This window comes from Pteronotus mesoamericanus, unplaced genomic scaffold (genome assembly GCF_021234165.1).
Source record: "Pteronotus mesoamericanus isolate MK-2021 breed Mesoamerican mustached bat unplaced genomic scaffold, CSHL_Meso_final contig_20, whole genome shotgun sequence".
NCBI lineage: Eukaryota > Metazoa > Chordata > Mammalia > Chiroptera > Mormoopidae > Pteronotus > Pteronotus mesoamericanus.
The window spans coordinates 86098648-86121390 of NW_026555085.1; the positions used below are offsets into that span (position 1 = coordinate 86098648).

At 40.8% G+C, this 22743-nt stretch overlaps 2 protein-coding genes across 7 annotated transcripts in view; one reads left to right on the forward strand and one right to left on the reverse strand.

Annotated features, from left to right (window-relative positions):
* The window catches only part of ECT2L (epithelial cell transforming 2 like), a 60608-nt gene extending 43641 nt beyond the window's left edge, over positions 1–16967 (forward strand). The window contains exons 13-21 of the mRNA XM_054568955.1: positions 1602–1688; positions 4037–4251; positions 5249–5396; positions 7043–7116; positions 7213–7369; positions 7978–8043; positions 9427–9515; positions 15121–15293; positions 16840–16967. Coding sequence (XP_054424930.1) covers positions 1602–1688; positions 4037–4251; positions 5249–5396; positions 7043–7116; positions 7213–7369; positions 7978–8043; positions 9427–9515; positions 15121–15293; positions 16840–16967 — 1137 coding nt within the window. The remainder of the gene's footprint in view (positions 1–1601; positions 1689–4036; positions 4252–5248; positions 5397–7042; positions 7117–7212; positions 7370–7977; positions 8044–9426; positions 9516–15120; positions 15294–16839) is intronic.
* A 2436-nt stretch (positions 16968–19403) lies between these two features.
* Positions 19404–22743, reverse strand: part of REPS1 (RALBP1 associated Eps domain containing 1) — a 71439-nt gene continuing 68099 nt past the window's right edge. For all 6 annotated transcript variants that reach the window (XM_054570037.1, XM_054570034.1, XM_054570035.1 and 3 more), the window contains 2 exons: positions 22421–22526; positions 19404–19653 (listed from right to left, as the gene is read on the reverse strand). In XM_054570037.1, the coding sequence (XP_054426012.1) occupies positions 19585–19653; positions 22421–22526 (175 nt within the window). In that variant the 3' untranslated portion in view covers positions 19404–19584. The remainder of the gene's footprint in view (positions 19654–22420; positions 22527–22743) is intronic.

The window sequence follows — 22743 nt, forward strand, 5'->3', positions numbered from 1 at the left end:
TAATAATTATATATATATATAATATAAAATGAGAAAACTTGCTATTTTTAGGTTCAAACAAAATTACTATGCCGTATCAATTTCCTGTTCACAAAGAAAACTTTATATTTAATAAAAATAGCTGCTGCTAAGCCAGAGGTAAAACAAAGCCCCAGTGTGAGCCAGCAGCTTCTAAAGTAACTAGGATGGCCTGGGGTCCATGCTGATGCCTGAATTTTAATGCATCAGTGCTCATGGGAACCCAGGCAGTAGGGTGACACCCCAGATAAGGGTGCCTCCCTCACCTATGAGATCCGCAAGAGACTCTGTTCTGTTTGGGTTCTCTTGATCCTGGGCCTGGCAGTTAATTTCCCCTTTGTGTCCGCAACCATTCGGCCTACACAACTATTGGTGTTACTGCTGACTGGTTGAAGGTGCCATTTCTCCATATAAATAATCAGCGCTCTTACTTATTTTGGAAGAGGAGAGCGTTCCACTCAGAGAAATTTTAAATTATTTTGTAAAAATTCAAAGTAGATTTTCCCCCATAGCATAAATATAAGCACATGCCATGTTGCTATGGAGCGGCCCCAAATGAGGAAGACACGAGAAATGACAGGAAGCACGCAGGCTCCCGTGGGGCCTCTGCGGACCAGGGCGAAGCTGTCCGACTACAGTTAGGACCAGGGCCCTGACCCACAGGCATCCCTGAGGCTACAGGTACAAAATAAAATTCACTTTTGCCTCAGTAAGGCAAAAGGAGTCTTGGTCACAAATTGATGTTTTCCTCCAGCCTCACCCCTGGATATCAAGATTTTACCCTGCGCAGTTTTATCTTTAACAATGTGGGGCAGCAGTAATGACCATTAATCCAACATAAACATGTGGCCATTGTTCTATCGCTAGAGTGGACCCCAGGATGCTGCTAATTCATATGGAGGCCCCAAAAACAATGAACAGCCCTGGCCAGGTAGCTCAGGGCGTCGTCCTGATATGCCAAGGTTGTGGGTTCAATCCCCAGGCAGGGCACACACAGGACTCAACCAATGAATACATAAATAAATGGAACAGCAAATCAATGTTTGTATCTCTAAAATCAATCAATAATTTTTTTTAAAAATAACAATGAACGAGTAAAGTGAAGAAAGAATAAGCCATATTTAAATATGGTAACAGGTCTAGAAAGAACTGTTTCGGATGCATTAGGTGATAAAAGGGGAACTTTCATAAAGTGCCATGAGTTTTTTCTTCTGGCATCTAAAACATAAGATAACCTGTTTGCCCTCGAATGACAAGAGACAGAGCCAAGCTGAGGCAGAGGCCTGTGACCCAGGACGCGTGGCATTCCCTCGCCTGGGGGTGGGGGGCGGAGATAGCAGGGTGATGGGGGACGGGAAGGGAGCTGCCCCGGATTTAGTTCCTCGAGTATAACGCAGTTCAAAGGAAGCTAAAGGCTTTGTTTTTATTTTTAACATAAAAGTTACTTTAAAAGAGGCATCAGTCTTGTTCTGTGCTTCATGCAGTTAGGGCTGAAGGCAGAGCCACTGAGAGTCCCCTGTGGGGGGGGGGGCGGTGTCAGCGCCTCCTGCCTCCCAGTAATCGAATCTGCATTGACCTCTCAGGAAAGACATGTTTTCAAAGACAACCCTCAGGACACAGAATCAAGTCTCAGCGAAAGTAATCCACATTTTGAATTGCTGGTTCAGCTGGTAAGCCAATTATTACTTAATAAGAATTTTCCATTTGTTTTTTTCTGACCTTCCCCCTTCCATCCTACCCCCTCTCCCAGAGGAAAAAAAGCCCCAAAAACAAAACCACTGTAGCCTTTATTTTGGTTGGTTTTTCCTTTTTCCTTGAAAGTTCCAAGAGAAAAATTGGGGTGGGGGGACCTCCCGAATGTACCTGGGGGGAATCCCATCAGCAGCTTTTCTTCTGAATGCTTCCTGGTCTGAAGTGAAGTTTGAGCCAAGAGGACTGAGGTCCTTTGGACGCCTCTTGGGAGCAAAAGCCGCCTCTGCATCTGCACGCTTTTCGAACAGGCCGCTAGGACATCATCGGAAGCAAAGGCGCAGGCACAGGAAGGCTCACGGTTTCCACCCGACTGACTGGGGTGCTGGTTGAGCAGAGCCAGTGTGGCTTTCAGGCTCCGCCTCTCGGGCCGGAGCAGCGGAGCCCAGGGAGGCGCAGGCCCAGCGCCGGCTTGGTCCGGGCCCCGCGAGTACACAGCCCGCGCGTGTATCCCACACCCGACTGTGTTTATCGTCCTATTTCCTTCTCGGGGTCCTGTAGCGCAGCTATTAGTAACCACGTTTGTGTAGATGAGGAACGAAAGTTAGGAGACTTCAATGACTTCTCTAAGGTCAGATAATTGGCAGAAAGAAATTGGAATCCGGAGGCGCTGACCTCACAGCTCCCAGGCTCTTGGGCAGCAGACAGCACCCTGGGGGGGTTGGGGGGCACCCCTGCTGCGGGCAGTGGAGGCTGCCAACCGGGGAATGGGTGCGAGGGAGTCAGACAGCACCTCCTCTGACTGTGGGTGATGACACCTGACAACAAGTTTAAGACAGCAAAGAGTTCGACAACAGAAACCTCAAGTCAAAATCATTTTACAGGGTCCGGCAGAAGTAGGGCCTCTTTGAGTGTGGTTGGTAGGGTGATATAGTACGGCTGTAATAATTTATAGTTTTAGCTTGAACATTTCACCTAAAATGTCATATGGTGTGTTTGAGTGTGCTATTGTTATGTTACAGAATCGCACGCTTATGATTTTGTAATAAAAGGGGTGTTATCTGTGCCGGACCCTGTATATATTGGATAGCTCCAATAAATTAAAAAAATATGTAAATACACATAAAATATAATATGGGCTGCAAGCCAGCCCTCAAGTGGGATGTAAATTTATTTTTTAACTCATTAGATATATCTAAAGAGGCATTATATATAGACCACGTGTCTGAAAGATAAAACTCACTAAGAACAGTGTATTTATCGTATTCTACCTAGTTTTCTAATCTTTCTCTTAAGTTGATTTTCCATTTTAACTTTAGTTCATAAACTCCTGGTTGACTTAGCGTAGGTGAAAATCACATGGCACTATGCTTTACTGCTGTAGTTTTATTTGGGACAGTTTGGGGCGTACTTAGGGCTGGAGAGAAAAGAGGAAATTGTGTTCTAAGAGCATATAGTTCTAGGCTCAAATACAAGCCCAGTAATTTTAGACATTTAAATATCATAATTGTTTTCTATTGTAAAAATGCTCATTTTACAACTTTTTAAAAGTACAGATAAAAGGAAAAGAATTACCCATTCCCAGTCATGAAAACTAATATCTCCAAATATAAACATAGCACACATAATAATAGGGTCTAGGATTTCTTTATACCAGGGTATGATTTTTCCCTCTGTGTTAAAAAAATAAAGCATGACTTTGAAATACAGAAAAGAGGAGAGTTGACCACCTAGCTGCCCAGGAGAGATGGGGTCACAGTTCTCATGTTAGGTACATCTTCCTAAATCATGAAAGAAGAGCATGAGTTTGCATATTTCATAACATGCCTGTGGGAAGCAAACTAGCTCACCCAGTCCTTCTGTCTGCAGGATAATCAATAAAACACTAGTAGGGAAAAATAGGAAAACAATGGTGGGCGACCCACAGTCTTTCTCACTCCTTCTTCCCCCGTGGTGGCAGGACTCTGTCTTCTCATCTTACAGCCATCAACTAGCACACGACACTGAGCACGAATTCGATGGGCAGATGGACAAAAGCCAAGTCTCGATCTGCCCTCTCAGGATCCAGGATTAAAGTTCCATCTCTACTACAGCGTCACACTGGCCTGTTGTGAGGGGCTGTTGGGTGATATTGGGGGCAAGGAACGGTCAGCGGGGTCCTCCATAGTCCGCTGTCAAGATTCCCTTCACCCCTGAGTGTCACAGACCAGGAAGAGGCATCTCAGGGGATCTGCCTGATAGCTCATTGCTTCCTTTTCTCTGTCTCCTTCAAGTTGCAGGCTCTTTGAGGCTGAAAAAAATATTATGCATTCCCAACGTTTTTCTACAGGAGAGAAAGCTGCAGACGGACTGGGCCGCGAAGCGAGCTCGAGTGGCCGGGGAGCTCTTAGGAAGCGAGAGAAGATACGTGCAGATGCTGGAAATTGTGAGAGACGTTTACGTAACACCACTGAAGGCAGCGTTGTCATCAAACAGAGCGATTCTGAGTGCTGCAAACATCCAGATCATTTTCTCTGATATTCTGCGGATTTTAAGTCTCAACAGGTAGTTCCTGAATACAGGTATTCTGAAATTCTCGGTTTGCGGCGGGAAGAACCCGCACTGAGCCGCGCAGAGGCTCAGGTAAGTCTCTGCCTCTCCTGGGGACCCTGAGCAGCACACAGAAGAGACAGCATTCCTGTCACTGGGCCACGGCCAGTACTGATGATTCTCAGGGGCTTACTTCTGCCTCAGTTCACAGCCATGGTACTAGGAGTGGAGTTCATTGCTGCGGGGATTCTGTATTCAATACATTGTTCATGCAAAAGACAAGACAGTATGTTTAGTTGAGCGATAGGAAAGGAACCGAAGGATTTAATGGGACTCGGTCACTGGGATACTTTGCTTAGTGAACCAAGGTCCACCTTAGTAACAGTAGATGCCTTGAGTATGTGAGTGTGCACAGAGGAAAGTGATCGTTCGCCCTGGCGGTAAAGACAAACTAAAGCTTATGCTTTTGTGCCAGTAACGCTCTGGGAGACTGAGAGGAAGTTTCTTCCCTCAGTGGGGCCCCACTCCTGCAAAATCAAGCCGTTGAACTAGGCCTCTTCCAGGTTCCAAGGCCTGTGGTGGCTGAATGAGGGATAACCTTAGATTCACTGGAAAATGGGCCCAGGGAAGATTATGGTGGTTTAAAGCAAGTTGAGCACTCCACTCTGAGACTTGAAAGAAACCTTCCCTGCCTGGCTGGCCGGCCATGTGGGAATGGGAGAGTCAGAGGCAGCCTGCGGAGGCCGGCCTGAGGCTCTGACTCCAGGAGTTAGGTGAAGGCTGGGCGGGCAGGGGGGATTCTACCACAGGTGACCTCCTTCCTCACCTCCCCCGCCCCAACCCCGCCCTGTCAAATCTGTACCGCCCTGTCTCAAGGCAAAAGCATTTGACAAAAGCTCAGCTGTCAATGGCTGGGCTGAAACAGCCCATGTGAATGACAAGTGATTTATTTGTTAAGTTTGTAGGTTATCACGGGCCCATCTTTCACGCACACGTGTTTCTCATGTTGCAGGCAGTTTATAGATAACCTGAGAGACAGACTACAGGAACCAGGCCCGACTCACTGTTTGGGAGAAATATTCATAAAGTTTGGAAGCCAGTTGAACACATATACCAATTTCTTCAACAATTACCCTGTTGTTCTGAAAACTATTGAGAAGGTAAATGATTGAGTTACCCTCTAGGCATTTATTAGACCTGAGCTTGAAAGGAAGTTTTGTGTGCCATCCAAAGGACTAGGATTAATAGGAAAGGTTTCTTCCCTACTCTTTGCTTCCAGATCTCCTCCTTCTGTTTACCGTGGACTCTGAGGACGGAGACCTGGCATTTAATTTTGTATGACTAGGGGTGAGCACAGTGCCTGACGCAGCAGGGCCTAGAAACCAGCTGTTCGGTGAACTCATCCTCATACAAACTGTCCGACGCCCACTGCCACAGATACCCTGGGGTTCAGTGCAGCCAAATGTTTAACAGTTGGAAGAAAGGCTGTGAGCCCCACTGCCACCACAGATCTGTGTGACCTTGACAAAGTCGGCTCTCTTATAAAGAATAGAAATTAATAATCTATGTTTCTTGGGATAAGGATACTCGGATCGTGAAATTTTACTGTGAATGAGGAATTTCGTTGTCTTACATTTCATAGAAAGTTCATTGTGCCTTGTCCCGTATATAGTCTGAATAGTCAGGAACATTCACTTCCCTCTGCATCACTTGCTGTTCTTGTTGGGATCTCTTCTGATGGCAATAAGAGCCTACTCTCTTCCCTCTTCAGTTTGTATCAAAAGTGCAGCAGCAGAGACCTTGCAACATGGCGGCATGCTTCGGCCAGCGCCCAGCGTGCCCACTTCGGCTGTGCTCGCCATCCACACTGAGGTCTCTGGCCGATGCCTGACCTCGGACATCTCCCTTTGTAGTGCCCCTCTCACCACATACAGAGAGTTTAACGCGGCTGGACGGTCTGATTATGTGGTGTGTGAAAACCGCATGAAGAAGGCCGTCTCATAGAACTGACTGACCATGAGTACAAGAATTGGAGTCAAGTGTCATATATTATCAGGAACAGATTGGTGACAAAATCTTTATAGTTATGGATAATAATGGTGTCTGTTTCACTGCATAGGGTGTGCCTATAAGTCTCAATAATTGTTAGCTATTAATATTATTGAAATCAATAAACGTTTATTGATTTCTAGAAATAAGCATTACTGGCATCTTTTAAGCATGTATCCCACAGAGAAAAATGGGTACGCTTTCCTGGGTACTTTAATGGTGATGTATGAATACATTTTAAAACAAATGTTAAATACAGTGGAACACTTTTCTAACATTACACATGATTAGCAGCGGTATTATAAGTGAATGCCATTAATAGTCTTTTACTTAAGGAAATAACATTTACTGTGTGACAGGCATTTAATGGACAGAATTTATTTTTCTTTCACCAAAAGAGTTAGGTATGATCTCCATGAGGAAACTGAGTCTCCAGGGAGTTAAATAACTTAACAAGGTCATGGAGGATTAGGTAAAATTAGATTAGAATTCTAATTCTTATCCAGCCTCCCTGGTTATAAAGTCTGTTTTCGTTAGTCTACCCTGTTTAAGTACAATGAATAGGGTTAGGTCAGTGGTACAAATAAATCGCTATGCTTAGTGCATTAGTATTAGTAAGCACTATTAATACGTTGACTAGATGCAGACATTGCCCTCTTGCTTTGAGTGCTTCATAGATCGTGTTTTCCCGGGGAAACAGAATGCTTTATGACTGTCACACAGAGCAAAGTTTTGACAAGATAACACTCACCTTTAGTGCAGAGAAACGAGACCAGCATTCCGAGCTTTCCTGAAGAGGCACGATAAGACCATTGCTACCAAAATGCTGAGGTGAGTTCTGGGCTCGAGCGGCGGAGGCACCCCAGGACGGGCCATTCTTTGCCCTTCAGAACAGGACGAGGGTTCCCTTCTCTGTGCCTCCCACAGCCTGCCGGAGCTGCTCCTGTACCCATCCCGAAGGTTTGAAGAATATATTCACCTTCTCTATGCTCTGAGGCTTCACATTCCTGCAGAGCACATTGACCGTCAGGACTTAACCACTGCAATTGACCAAATCAGAAAATATAAAGGTTACATAGACAAGGTTGGTTGCTGACAAGAGTCTGTGTCCTTTCAAACTGTTACAATGCTTTTCTGGTACTCTACCTTGAAGATCCTGAAATGCCTGGTCCGCCTGTGGTATTCTTCAAATTCTTTCATCCTTTTCATGTGGAATCATTGCATACAGAGACTTGGAGTACTCAAGACATCTATTTTAAGCCAAACTATGTTTTTGGATGACCATACAAGTTCCATAAAGTCTTTATTAATGTAAAAGTTTGAAGGAAGGAGTATCTGGATTGATTTTTCCATAGGACTAAAAGCAAAAAAAGGAAGATCCTTTGTTTCTGAAAGAACTTCTTAGTGTCTTAGATTTCCTGCCTGCCTAACTCAGCATCATGGCCTACAATGCTGTCATTCTGAAAACGTCCCTGTGATGTGTGTTCTGCATGGGCGTCTGGGCTGACTGTAAACTGATAGCACACTATGCCCAGAGGATGCTTTTTGAATACAGTCTTGTCACCTGTGTCTTTGTTTTAAGACACTGGGTACATGAAACCAGATTCTTATAAGTGCCATGAAATATCTTAAATCTATTTTTATGAATACAAATTTCAGTTTTATTTTGCTTAAAATCACTTTGTTTTCTAGATGAAGCAAAACATCAACATGAAAGATCATCTGTCAGACATACAGAGAAGCATCTGGGGGTGCCCTGTACGTATTCTGCTGTACTTTCTACATCTCATGCTCATGGATGAAATCTTGTACCATTGGCAAAAGGAGGCATACAGAGGTCACGTCAGCTAACGTCTGGGGAATGCCTGCTGTGAGCCTGCTGCTGCCAAGCTCTCACATTTCACATGCCTTTTATCTGCAAGGATACAATAGGGGAAGAAGCACAAGTGGGCTTGGCCCTATGCCTTAACTTTTCTGCAGTCTTAGCCCCTTGCTTGGTACTACTGTGATGTGACCCCCTCCCCCTGACCCGTGAGGAGAGGGGCCATGTCGTCTATTGTTTTATATTTCCCTGTGCATAGTATCTGGTGTAGGATTTTGCACATTGAGGATACCTGAAAAAGTTTTAGAAGTCCTCTGTTGGCTGTTACCTACAGAATATCATCTGGTTCCATTCTACCTTCTCTCTTACCTCCTTGCCTGCCACTTTATGAGCAAACCACACAAATCTACTCACAAGTCATGTCAGCTGCTCCTCGTACATTTGTGCTTTGCCCATACACTTGCGTCTCGAAAATTACCTTCCTTTCCTACTCTGCTGAATAAACTCCTATTCATCCTTCACACACCCGGTTCAATCATCATCTTCCTTCTAGTTTCTTTCAATAGCTCCAGCTGTGGTTGCCGCCCCCCCCCCCCCCCAGCAATCCTGTAGCACCCTGGACATCTGTCACATTTAATTGCAATCTTCTATTTGCACGACTGGGAGCTCTATCAGGTATGAGCTATGACTGATTTGTCTCCCAGTGTTGGACATATAATAGGAGTTCCATATAGGAGTTCTAAGGAATGAAGGAATCAATTGATTGGAGATGTTATTTTTACTTGGTCAAACTGGGGAAGCAAGATGGAGTTGCTCTGTCATAATTGAGATCTGCACATTTTAGTAGGGAAAGTGAAGTGAACTGGATTCAAAAAGCCCCAGGATGTGGCGCGTACAGAGTCCACAGAACTTAATCTCTAGGTCGCTGTTCACACCACGTGATCACGCCCATGGCTCCATCAGTTCAGGGGCCTGATTTCTTAATGTGCAACAATTCATTCCCTTCCTTTCCTTAATCTATTGCTTCTTATTCACCCTGTCCCCACTTTATTTTTGATACCAAGAAAACGTTTATAGATAAAACAATTTCAGTAGTTGAAGAATTAGACAACACCATAAAATACAATTTTCATGGTCAATTCTGTGGTCTTTCTAAAGAAAGCCTATTTTATAAACAATAAAAGCACTCCCCTTTTTGTAATTGAACCCAGTTCTACTCAATGCTTACAGATTCTGGGATACAAAACGGTTCTGCAGTAGTGGGGCTTTTTATTTTCTACAAATTATGTATGTTTCTAATTTTGTTTTTGATTTCCTAGACTCTATCAGAAGTAAACAGATATCTGATTAGGGTCCAAGATGTAGCCCAACTTCACTGCTGTGATGAGGAAATAAGTTTCTCTTTAAGGTAAACATCTAAATACTCTTAGCTGTGACTTAGTCCCCTGCACCCGGCACCCCGCCCAACATCTGTCGTAGTGTAAGTTTACAATGATCTGTGTGTTGAACTGAAAACTTACACACACACCCTCCTCTGAAATAAGGTGAGATGCCTTATCGCCTCACTCAAATTTCAGGCAGCGACTGGGCAAAACGAGAGAAAATAAATAGTCTCTGTTGACCACAAATTACACAGAAACAGAAATTCTAAAGATTAGGAACTTTCCTACCGAGAGGCAATCCAAGCGTGGTGGGATATCACATGAAGGATCTGCTCAACCATGAGAAAGAGAACACCAGTTCATTGTCCTCAGATACTTACTGTGGTCAGCATGTAAAAGGCCTCACCATAAGACCATCATTAGGTTGAGGCATCGTCATATCTGGTTGACACAGCGCTCACAGCAATGTAAGAACAAAAGATAGCAAAGAGTCAGTTTTCATACCCTAGCACCCACTTTTCTCCTGTAGAACAAAGATGAGCACTGTTTCTGTAAAGGGTCAGATGGTAAACATTTTAGGTCTGATTGACCAAATAATCTCTATGGCAACTACCTAACTTTGTCCTTGAAGCACAAAAGCAGCTACATAACCAATATAATATGTAACAAATACAATCTTAATAAACAATATAACAGAAATGAATGTGTAACTATGTTTCAGTAAAACTTCATTTGTAGAAACAAGTGGTGGGGCCAGTCTTCTAATCTCTCTGCTTCCGGAAATTGTTTGCCAAACTGTGTTCTCACTCAGTGTTAAGGGCAAAGATGATGACTCAGTTAGCAACCCAGTGGAGAGGAATTCTTTCATTTGTCCAGCTCCAATGAGATAAATAAAAATTGGTTTAGCTGTTATTTCAATGAATATTTTAGTAAATGTTTCCCTAAGACACAGGACAGGGTTGAGGGGTTGTTAGAAGAAAACCAGTTCTCTCACCTAATCCCTACAAAGGGTGAGTCTTAAATGAAAATTAAATCCTGTAACGTGTTACTTTCTCATTGTCAGTTTTTGTTTTTGTTTTTTTGATTTTGTTGTTTTTGGTCAGTAGCAATAGAAATAGATACAATGATGGAAGGAAACTAGCTGCTGAATCAGCAACTCTAAACATACTGCTGTCTCAGGAACGTGCTCCACACAGAGCTCCACTTTCTGCTTGTTAGAATTTATTCTACCTTCATAGAATATATTTAACCTTAAACACTCTTCCTCATTTTATAGAATTTTGAGTTTCTGACACATATAGTTTTTCTTCTCTCTGAAGAACTTCCTTTAACATTTCTCGCTAAGCAGATCAACTGACAAGGAATTCCCTCCATTCTTGTTTGAGAAATTTCATTGTTGTTCAGTTACAGTTGCCCCAACTTCCCCCTGCACTGTGCTGCCCCGCACCCCCCCCTCAGTCAGTCCCCACCCTGTTGCCCATTACCATGGGTCCTTTATACATGTTCCTGAGTGTCTGCTGAAGGATAATTTTGCTGGCTACAGAATTCCATGTTGATGGGCTTTTTCTTACAAAACTTATTTCACTCCACTATCTCTTTTCTTACCCCCTTTCTCCCCCTCCCCCACCCACCGTCTTCTTACTTGTATGGTTTCTGAAGAGAGTCCAATGTAGTTCTTATCCTTGTTCCCCTATAAGCAGGGCATTTTTTTAATTCTCTAGGACCTAAATTAATTCTCTAAATTAATTCTAATTTAGGTTCTTTCACGATTCTATCTTTGGCCCTGAGCAGTGTGGCTCAGTTGGTTGCGTGCATCCTGCAAAGCAGAAGTTTGCCAGTTGGCTGCCTGATCAGGGCAGATGCCTGGGTTGCAGGGTCGATCCCCAGTCAGGGCGCGTACAGGAGGCAACTGACGTTGCTGTCTCACATCGATGTTTCTCTCCCTCTCTCTCCCCGTTCCTTCCCCTCTCTCTAAAAGTAAATATTTAAAATCTTTTTAAAAAATTTTATCTTTGTCTTTTGGAGTTTGAAGGTGAAGTGCCTAGGTGTATATTTTAAGGTGTTCTTCTTACCTAATATCCTCTTCTCTAGGCTCCCTGCACCTGTGATTTGGTGTTTGTCAATGACTTTGGAAAATTCTCAGCTGTTATTACATCAAATATTCCTTCGCTTCCTCTTTTTTTCTCAATCTGATATTCCTATTAGACATAAATTACATCTTTTGTAGTTCTCCCATGTTTCTTGGGTAATGTTTCTTTCTTTTCCAGTCTTTTTTTTCCTCTTTGTTTTCCAGTTTGGTAAGTTTCTATTGATCAATCTTTCGACTCATGGGTTCTTTCCTTGGCTATGTCCAGGCTGCTGGTAAGCCAATCAAAGGCATTATTCATTGATTGTTTCTGATTTCTAAAATTTCTTTTTAATTTCTCAGCGTTTTTCTTTCTATTTGTATTATCCATGTGTTCCTGCTTGTTGTCCAAGTCTCTATAGTAGAGTCCTCACCTTAATACTATACTCCAATTCTAAAACCTCTATCAGATCTGAGCCTGGCTTTGGGCTTGCCTTCCTTGTCTCATCAGGCTGTTTCCTTGGCTCTTAGCATGCCTTGCAACTTTTTGTTGAAAGACAGACATGAGGTATTGGGTAAAGGAAACTGAGGTAAATAGACCTTTAGCTTATTTAGGTTTTATGTTTATTTGGCTATGTGTGAGCCTGTTTCTATTTGTTGTAGCTGTGGTGTTAGAGGCTCCAATTTTCTCTGTTGTCCTTGGTTGGTTTTGTCTGTGCTGTTCTCATAGGGTTTTCTATAGATTCTTTAAAGGGAGCTTGAGCCTTGCTGTTCTTTTCAGCTGTAATCCCCTGTGATTTAAAGCATCCTATTGAAGTGGTGGTAAAATATGAAGGGGAGAGTAAGAGATCTACAATCCTCTGGTTTAGTCTCAGTTTTTTAGTGAGCCTGTGCCCCTGAGCTATGACCTTCACAAAAGCTTCTCCGGGTTTTGTTTTTCTGGGTTTTTTTTCCCCCTCTAAGATAAAACAGGAAAGCTAGAGGAGCTGGAGTTGGGCATTTCCCTTCCCCCTCATTGTCTAGGTTCTGGTAAAAGTTTCCCTTGAGGGCAGGCCTTTGTTAAGGAGAATAGCGCTTTCTGAGCATGTTTCAAAATTGTTACTTTTCTCCTCCCTATTGGGAGGATTAATATTTTTCTTGGATTTTCACAGAAGGAACCTGGTGGGGCTCCTGGAAGGCAAACTGATGCAAGGGGGTAGAGGATCTTCCCAAAGCTAGGCCTCTAGGAGTTTTTAATCTCTGAACTCGTTTAGAGTCTCTAACAATTAGTCAATTCCCTGTAAATATTCTTACACAATGCTGGCTCCAGGGTGCAGTTTCTGCTTCCAGTAAGCTGTCATTCTCTGTAGATATCCGTCTCTCCAGCTTTTAGGGTAGTGGTTTATCTTGTGACCGCAACTCCCTCATGGACCTAAGCAGAATTGTTAATTCTGAGGTTTTCCGTTTTTTTTTTTTTCGTTGTAAAGATGGAAGTGATGATGTCCAAGCTCTTTACACATGCAACCAAAAACTAGAAGTCTCAATTACAATGTAGATGCCTGTCTTCCGTGTTTCTACAATAGAGTACATTTGACAATTTGAGGAGAGGAAATACAAATTATTTTGCACTCTAATTATGAAGTACACATATTTAAATAGATGATACATCAGCGATTTGGCAAACAATAAATATTGTGATTTTGCATTAATATTTGAAATTAAGTAAGTGCAAAACAGGTTTATATTCCAAAACCTATTACAGAATATGTAGCCTGCAACCTTGTTTTCTGTCATTTTAGAAAATCACATAAAACCCAAGAGATTACACCCCCATGATTTCCACCAATTTCTACTTAGTGGCACCCCTGCTTATTTTTATACATACAATACCAACTCGCATGCGCCTAAGGCTTTATAGTTTACTGTGTATTTTAACTCCTCTCATTTGATATAACGTTTGCAAGCACTTGGTGAAGGAGGCAGGACTGGAACCATGCTACGGATGGGACCTGGGCACTTAAGCAAGTCGCCTGAGATCACAGAACTATCAAGTGCTGGCTGAGAATTCCAAGCCAGGTCTCAACGCTCTAACGTTGGTTAGACCGGCAGGTAGAAAGCTGAACTGAGCCTTTCCCCAAATAAACTCACCAACACAGCAGCAATTACTAAACAAATAAATTACTAATCAACAAGATCTGCCAGCAAAAGAGCAAATAATATTTGCATTATAAATTTTTAAAAAATTTGCTCTAGATAGAGAGTCAATCATTTTAGAGCTAGGAAATTTGGAGATATTTGTCTCTCTACAGAATTTTGGGTATATTAAGCTTTTGGAATACATTATGCACCTTGGAACTTCATTGTTTTTTCAGAAACACTGACTTTCATTTATGTGACTTTAAGCTTGCTGATTTTTAGCGTGACTTTTCCCCTTTCAGTGGGGTCTCCCCAGTTACAAAAGTGGAGCCCTCAAGAGCTGGTGACTGGAGCCTTGAATCATCAAATGGGGCCACCCACTTCTCACACCGCTGTCCTGAGAAAAAACCCACCACAATGCCAAAATGCAGTTACCTTTCAGCTTTATCCCAAGGGGCCGACAGTCATCTATAGTCATGCACAGGGCAACTATGTGTGGAGGAAAGGGGAAAACCGAGACTTTTCAGGAATACTCAACTATGGCTCTGAGTTGACTCTTTTCCTGGGGACCTGAAAAGCCACTTGGATTCACCTGTCAGGGTGTGGATGATGGGGCTATTGTTTTGGCCCAAGTTAACTTCAGAGCCAATCGCCTGCTGTGGTCTGTTCATGTCAAAGGTTATGTTCTGAAAATCCCCTTTGAAGTTTAATGTATTTATAGAAGTTGGGTACTTTGTTTCTGGGGCAGGCCAATGAAATAAGTAACAAAATACTTCTAACATGGTGCTAAGAATTTAAACTATAGCAGGCCTCTTTTATCTTGCTGAGTCATTGAACCTATTTGTGAATAAGCAAAGAAATCCTACCCAAGCTCAGGGAAAATACTGCACCCTTAGAGCTGGTTCTTTTGGACGTGAGCAGAAGCAGTTTTCTGAAACCCCAGTAGGATCCATCGTTTCCACTTCAGCGGCGCCTTTATGTCAATGTGAATGGTGAAATGATTTGCTTTTGCATATGTAGAGGAATTAAGGTTTTTAAAAAAGTGAATTTTACTGGTTATGCTATTACAGTTGTCCCATTTTTTCCCCTTTGTCCCCTCCACCTGGTACCCCATTCATTCCCTCCAGCATTCCCACCCTTAGTTCATGTCCATGGGCCATACAAATGAGTTCTTTGGCTTCTCCATTTCCTGTACTATTCCTAACCTTCCCCTATTTTGTACGCACTATTTATGTTTATGCCGTGTTTTTTCCCACTATTCTCCCCACTCCCCCTCCCCGCTGAAAACCCCCCATGAGATCTCCATTTCTGCGATCCTCTTCCCATCCTAGCTGTTTGCTAGTTGCAGCATGATTTATGTCATAAAGGAGGGAAAGCCGAATGTTTGTTTTCCCCACACTGCAAGTGAAACCCTTCTGAAACTGCCCCATCTTGTGTTCATTTTAACACAGGCTCTATGAACATACTCGAGATCTCAGTCTTTTCCTCTTCAACGATGCACTGCTTGTTTCTAGTCGAGGCACATCTCATACGCCATTTGAAAGGACTTCAAAATCAACCTACCAGTTCATTGCATCTGTGGCTCTTCATAGGTTACTTGTAGAAGATATTCCCGATTCCAAATGTATGTAATTCTTCTACTTCCCAGTTAAATATCCTTTGAAAGCTTTATTATGCAAAGTTCATTTACTGTGAATATAGAATAGGAAAAGGACTGGAATTGTAATTTGCAGTTTGCAAATTATTCCCTAAATATTTTAAGAATTCGGTTAGTGCCCACTTTCATCTCCCTGGAAGAAAAGAAAAGAATGCTGGCATCGTCAGGCACACACCCTGGACCTTAGGAAGTTTGAAAATTCCCAAAGGGAGGCACGACCCATGTCATCACGACAGAGTCCTTGAGGCAGTTCCACAGGAGGGCTGGGGCCCATAGCGACTGCTCTATGCGGCTGGGATGTTACAGTTTTAGACTTTTTATCTATTGCTTTTTCATTCTGTTAGGGCTCTATCCTGCCTGTAGATGTTACTATTTTAGATTTCCTGTTTCCATTTCACTAGGACTGACTATTACAGAGCCGACTATACCTTTCCTTAAATTCATATTTGGGAGTAATGGAGAAACAAGATCAACAGATTTGCAAAGGATGTTTAGCAACAAACATTTCATTAGTAATAATCTCAATAGAAATACCATGTTATAAAAAAAAATTCCAACTTAAAACCTAACCCTACTGTGCCTATTTTTAGTTATTCTACATTCTACTTCCCAAGCTGAAAAGGCTCCTTATCTCTTTCTTCTCTTTGTTAGGCCAGGAAACTTGAATGGAGTGCTCTCATTCCAGTATTTCTCATTATATGTAAAGGCAGGACTTGAGAAAATATCTAGAAAGGATAGCTTTTCATTAGCTCCAGCCCCATTTTAGATGTGAGCCAGAGGAAAAAAATGAAAACCAAGTGTGGGAATAAATATTTCCATCTAGGAGACAAACTCAGATAAAATGGGCTAGTTACCAATAATCACTGGGTATGTTTAAAAGTGTATGACTCCCTTAACCAACTATGCTCTATATTAAAATACTGTCATGTAACCTAATAGATAGTGGTCATTCAGCTAAGTAGTTCGTGTAGTTCTCTCATTGGCGCTCAAACCAAAGTTGCCTAAGTCTAGCTCTCAGCATCTCTGTAACTCTTAGTGAAGACCTTTACTGGTTTCAGGTCTTTCTGGAGTGGCTAAGGCAAGGAATTAAAGAACATTAAATCAGCCCTGGCTAATGTGGCTCCGTGGTTTGAGCGCTGGCCTGGGAACAGAAAGGTTGCTTGGTTTGAGTCCCCATCAGGGCACATGATGTTTCTCTTTTTCTTCCTCCCTCCATTCCCCTCTCCCCAAAAATAAACACAATAAAAAAGATTAAATCACCCATCATTTAATCTTTAAATACAACTGCTAATTATAATTAATTATAATATAAATACTGTTATTTTCATTATATATTTGAATTATGCAGTAATTTTAGCAAGTTATATTCTAAAATGGATTTGTATTTGAATTTCTCTTTTAGTATTTGAAAAATTCTTAAAGAAGACTTGGTCAATTCTTGAATCCTACAACATTTCCTCATTTTGATTGTTACCTGCAAAGATTAATTAGCGTACTTTAAATATTTTTACAGATATCAAGAATGCATTTATTCTTCAAGGTCCAAAGCATGAATGGATTTGTGCCACAGAAGCGGAGGATGACAAGTTCCTATGGTTATCAGTACTCCAAAATGCAATCAAAAGTACTATGCAGAAGTGAGGCTGGATTGGAAAAAAAAAAAAAAAAATCAGGGCTGCCAATTCTCCCTGGCAAAAGAGACAACATGTATTTTCTGTTCCATGTTGAGTTACACGAGAGGATGAACTAGGATGGCCCAAAAGGTTCTGCTTAACTTGTAAACTTTATCATCTCTGCTCAATTATCTGAAGTATACAATAAGAACAAATTGAATCCAAGATTTTGAGCCACTTCTTTTGGCAGTTATTTTTCATGGACAGTATTAGAATTACCTGAATGACAAAATGTAAGACAGAACAAGCATATTATGAATTTAAAGTTTTGTTTTATGATCTAATAAAAAATAAAATCACAATGAAAAGAGTTTCTTAAATGATCAGCCTGGAGAACTATTTTAATTTGTTGGCAGTTTACCAATCATCTTTCACATTTTCATGAAATGATTATTGATTTAAAAATATGTATAGAAAATATATATGGCAATTTACTTTAAACTTGTCACATATATCCTTAATATGAATTTACTCTTCCAAATAGTATTAAAAATATACCACTACAAAGTACTAAAAAGTTTTCTGTAATTTTTAAGTGTCCTTTGATTGCAAAATAAAATTCTTAAGACCTTCCAAATAAGCTTTAAAAATTTGTGACACTGTTAAATTAGACTATTGAAAAAATTTTAAAAAATTAAAAAATAAGTGGAAGCCTACATGTACTGAAACTTACCTATAATGGAATTTAGTTAAATAAAAATAAAGAAATTAAGACAAATCTCTTTCAAAGCAAAGAATCAGCAAACTAGGTGTTGAGTAGTTTTCTGGCCCATTCTTTAAAGTCTTCATTTAATTATTTAATAAACTGAAACCATAACCTATTAGCTACTTGGAAACTTTAGCTGATGTATGTAGTAATAATATTTTTATTTACTTAATGGTAGGTAAAAGTCATATTAATCTAGGAAGCTTTTTGTTGTCAACTTCCTTTTTGCTTCATATTCTCCTCTAACATAATAAAATCTAATAGTACACTGCAGGATTGCAAACTAGGCTATTTTAAACATTTTCTTTATTCAACCATGAAAATATAATTTCTTCTAATTTGTAAAATTTTAAATTGTTAAAAACTGTAAAAAACTTAAAATATTGCTTTATTAGTGTAAAATCACTTTTGATGCTGTTATATTTACATAACTTAACATCTATGACCCCAAAGACAGAATAAACTACAAATTTTAAAGTTTGATCAAAATGTATATATATATATCATATGGTCTAAAATAAATGCTGTTATATTTACATAACTTAACATCTATGACCCAAAAGACAGAATAAACTACAAATGTTAAAGTTTGATCAAAATGTGTGTGTGTGTGTATATCTCTCTCTCTCTCTCTCTCTCTCTCTCTCTCTCTCTCTCTCTCTCTCTCTGATATGGTCTAAAATAAATCCTAAGACGGTATATGACCCTGAATGCGGCACACCTCAGAAACTCTATTAATGGAAAACCCTGCTCACATGGCAAAAGAATGAGCGACAAGATAGTTCAAGGTAAACTAGAAATCCTAAGGAATTTCCATTCATTCTGTGAATAACTAATGTCCTCTTAAGTTTTAAAACATATTACTTGAAAATAATCTCTGTAGAGACTGAAGAGTATAAGCTTTTAATTGAGAGTTAAGTGTACAAATCATGTAAAAAGCAGTGATGTTTTCAAGTGGATGATACTTACATTGCTTGTGGTTCAACACTTTCCCTTCACTTTTAGGGTACAATTAAGAACAGTCTATCTTCATAGCTATTTTATAAGTTTTCTGCTGAATTAAAATCTCACACCAACCCTGGCTGGCTCAGTGGATTGGGCGCTGGCCTGTGAACAAAAGGGTCACCGGTTTGATTCCCCATCGAGGGCACATGCATGGGCTGCGGCAAGTCCCAAGCAGGAGGTGCGGGAGAGGCAACGGCACACTGATGCTTCTCTCCCTCTTTCTCCCTCCCTCCCCATCTCTCAAAATAAATAAAGTCTTTAAAAAAAAATCTTACACGAAAATAATTTAAGTCACTGGTGAACCTGGTCAAATTTTCAGAAGGAAAATATAGAAGTGACATGGAAAACGGAAAGCACCACATGACCCCAGAAGAATGCTGAGCACTGCAGCGCTTGTGGTCAAAGAACGCCTTATCCCGCGCGGTTCTTTCACATGCAGAAATTTAACAGGAAACTCACTTTAAAGATTTTTATAAGACAAATATAGATTCTTTATGTGAAACATTTAATGTACTCGATTTTGTCTCCTTTTGCAAAATATGCTTGAGATGCAAAGAGGAGCCCATTCTGTAAGTCAAATCAGTGTGCAGTTTTGGCCACATAAGCATAATGGACCAGTACTGATGCTTGGGAATAACAAGGATGGGCTGTGCCAACAAACACAACATACTCTCCAGAAAAAGTCATCCTGACCCTTTTATTGTTGAAATTAAAAAATAAAAGATACTTAAATACAATGGTGAACATAGAGGGCAAAACAGAATCATAAAATTTAACGTTGAATTAAGCAGTGAGCTGAATGTTTGGGTCTCCAAATTGGCTTGACCCCAAAACTGCTTAAAAATGGGTATGTTCACAGTTAACGGCAATTGGCTTATAGGTGAGAGAATGGTCGCAGTTGTTCCAGTTGAACTTCCAGGGAAATTCTCTCCTCAAGAACATCCTGAAAAAGATGCAAAGCCAAGTTATGTTTCAACATGCATAAAAATGAAGGTACATCTAACAACAGCTCTGCATCAAAAAAAAACAATTTAAATTTGTTAAGACGAAGGGACAGGTGTTCATTTTTTTAAAAAGATATTTCACATGAAGAAGTAATGTTTCTTTATGTATGTAATATTAAAATATGCTATTAAAATATTTTTCTTATTACATAAATCAGGATAATAAGATGTTTTTGTTTAATAATTAGAAAAGCTAGTATTTCAAGCAATGGCTACCACGCATGAATCCTGCATGGCGCACACCCCCTGCAGTGACTGCGGATGAGCTGGTTAACACGCACTCTTTCCCCTGGTGATTGCATCTGGTCGTAGCAACTCCCAACCCTCATGTGAGTTTCAGTTTCACAAAGAATAAATTTATTTTGCAATCAGAATTTCTAATCACTGTTGATTTTGAGCAATCTTTTCAGATTGTCAGCAAATTCTAATTTATCTACTTTCTTTTTCCCCCCCTTCTATCATACTGATAGTATCGTATTTTAACCAGAACTACCTCTTCCCATTTGGTACCACACTTCCTATTTTCTGTTCTCAGAGATGAGAAAAGTGATTCTTAAAATGGCTTCTATATACGTTTCTATGATTTTTAGTTCTTCAGAAAAACACCCATTAATAAAATTTTCTTCTCTAGTACAGTATTAGCAGCTTGTCCTTAATTTTATATTCTTCCTTTGCAACAAACCAAATTTATGATCATAGAACTAGAAATATCTTCTTTGATGAAAGAATTCTACAAGAATATCATTCATTCAACAGACATTTATCAAATGTCTAATGTGATATTGTGATTTATAGGAAAATATACATTGATCATTCAGATGACCAAACTATACCCCTTATATATGTTTGGCCTTCATCCACAGTTCCTGGCTCATAGCTCCCCAAAACCCTAGGAATTTCTCAAGCATTTGAGGGATGGGGGAGAAGGTGTCTTTTGTTGTGTCAATAAAAATGACTTTTGGAAAGCACCTAAGGCTGGCTGCCAGGAGAACCAACCAAGTGATTAGAAGGCTGGAACTCTCGGTCCCACCCCTGGACTGAAGGTTGAATCAACAGCCAGTGGCCAATGATTTAATCAACTCTGCCTGATTGAAGCTCCTGTAAAAACCAAAGGACAGTGTATGGAGAACTTCTGGGCTGGTGAGCACATGGAGGTATGGAGAAGAGTGCCGCCATGGAAGCCCCAGGCCCCTTCCCATACACGTCCTATGCACTGATCTTCCATCTGGCTATTCCTGAGCTATGTAACTTTTCATAAACCAGTGTTCTAGTGAGGGGTGTGTTTCTCTGCATTCCGTGAGCCTTTCTAGCAAATTAATCAACCAAGGAGAGGGTACCGGTAACAACTTGAACTTCTTATTGGCATGGGGTGGGGGTGTGGGGTGTGGGGGGGTGGGGTGTGTGTGTGTGTGTGTGTGTGTGTGTGTGTGTGTGTGTGTGTGTGTTGGGTGGGGGCGGTCAATGCTTTGGCAGGTTGGTCAGGAGCTCTTAACCTGTGGAATCTAATGTTATCTCCAAGCAGACTGTCAGAATTGTTTGTTAGTGGGGGGGAACCCTTCTGAATGTTGGAATTGGGTCTGGGAGCCTGAAAGACCTAACGTGCTAGGTTTAGGGGATAGAGACAAGCTGGTTACAAGTTTACCTAGGACAGTTCCAGTTTACCTCTGATGTCCTGGCCTAGGTACTAACACATCCCTTCCTCCTTTGTCTCAAAAGTTTCTTGGGGTGGACATAAGTTACATGGTCGCCCTAAGCAGAAATGATTATGATTTACCCTCAATGAGCTCAGCTTAGTAGGGCAGAGACAAATGTGCCACAGATATGAACTGCAGGACAGCATGGTAAATGCTGGATATGAACAAAATGTTGTGGAAATGAACTAGCTCTGTATTCATTTTACACTCTGCAGATTCATTTCTACTCATCTTTGTGGTTCACAACCTTGCTACTCAAAGTGGGGGCCAACAGTCTAGCAGCACCTCCAATACCTGAAAGCTCATGAGAAATGCAGAATTCTCAGGGTCCAACACACTGAGGTTGAGAACCACTGGTTTATAAGATATGAATGCTTAATAATGTTAAGCCATAAGTGATTCTGGTTGTTAATTTTTATTCATAGGAATTAAAAGGAATCATGGCAAGAGGAAGTAAGAAAAACAAATCCATGCCTCTCAAGTATAGATAGATGACAGAAGTACACACAAGCCCTAAGCACCACTTCTATTTAAGGCTTGTCTTTTCCCTTCCACATGCAAGATGATCTAAACTGACTCCATCTCCCTTTTTCTTTAGATCTGTTTAAGTCCCATTAATAGAACCTGAGTTATTTTTGATAAAAGGATAAGCTGACAATACTCAAATCATCTCAGAAGAGGAGTGTAGAAAGAGCCATGTATGTCATCTGGGAAGTACCTGAGGTCACTGTATTCCCTCACTTGTGTTTCACTACGAAAAGTAAAGGAACGTTGTAAGAAAAGCAACGCCTTATAAGGCAGTTGTATCAGAATTGAGTATAAAAAATTCCCTTTAATATTAAAAGACTCAAAGACATATAAAACATTTTAGACACATATTTCTCTTGCTACATGGAAAGTTTCATACTAGTATAAGAATCCAAATTCAATTTGGAACTAGTATAAGTTCCAAATTCAACTCTGAGATGCTTTGAGTCCATGCAACTTCCCAACTATTCAGAAGCTACATTACCTTTAATTGTTGCTGTAATTCACTATTCAGTCTGGCCAAAACTGTGTTGGTTTCCTTATTGCGTCTAATTGATGCCTGAATAGCTTTCTTATCTTTCCCCACAGACCTGAGAAAATAAAGAGGGTAAAATAAACAAACAAACAAACTTCACCTCTTATCTTTAAATTTTCTCTTTTCCCCAATCTATCTCTAAAGACTTTATTTATTTATTTTTAGAGAGGGGAAAGGAGGGAGAAATGGAGAGAAACATCGATGTGACAGAGAAACATCAACTGGCTGTGCCTCTCGTACGTGTCCCAACCAGGGACCGAATCCTCAACCCA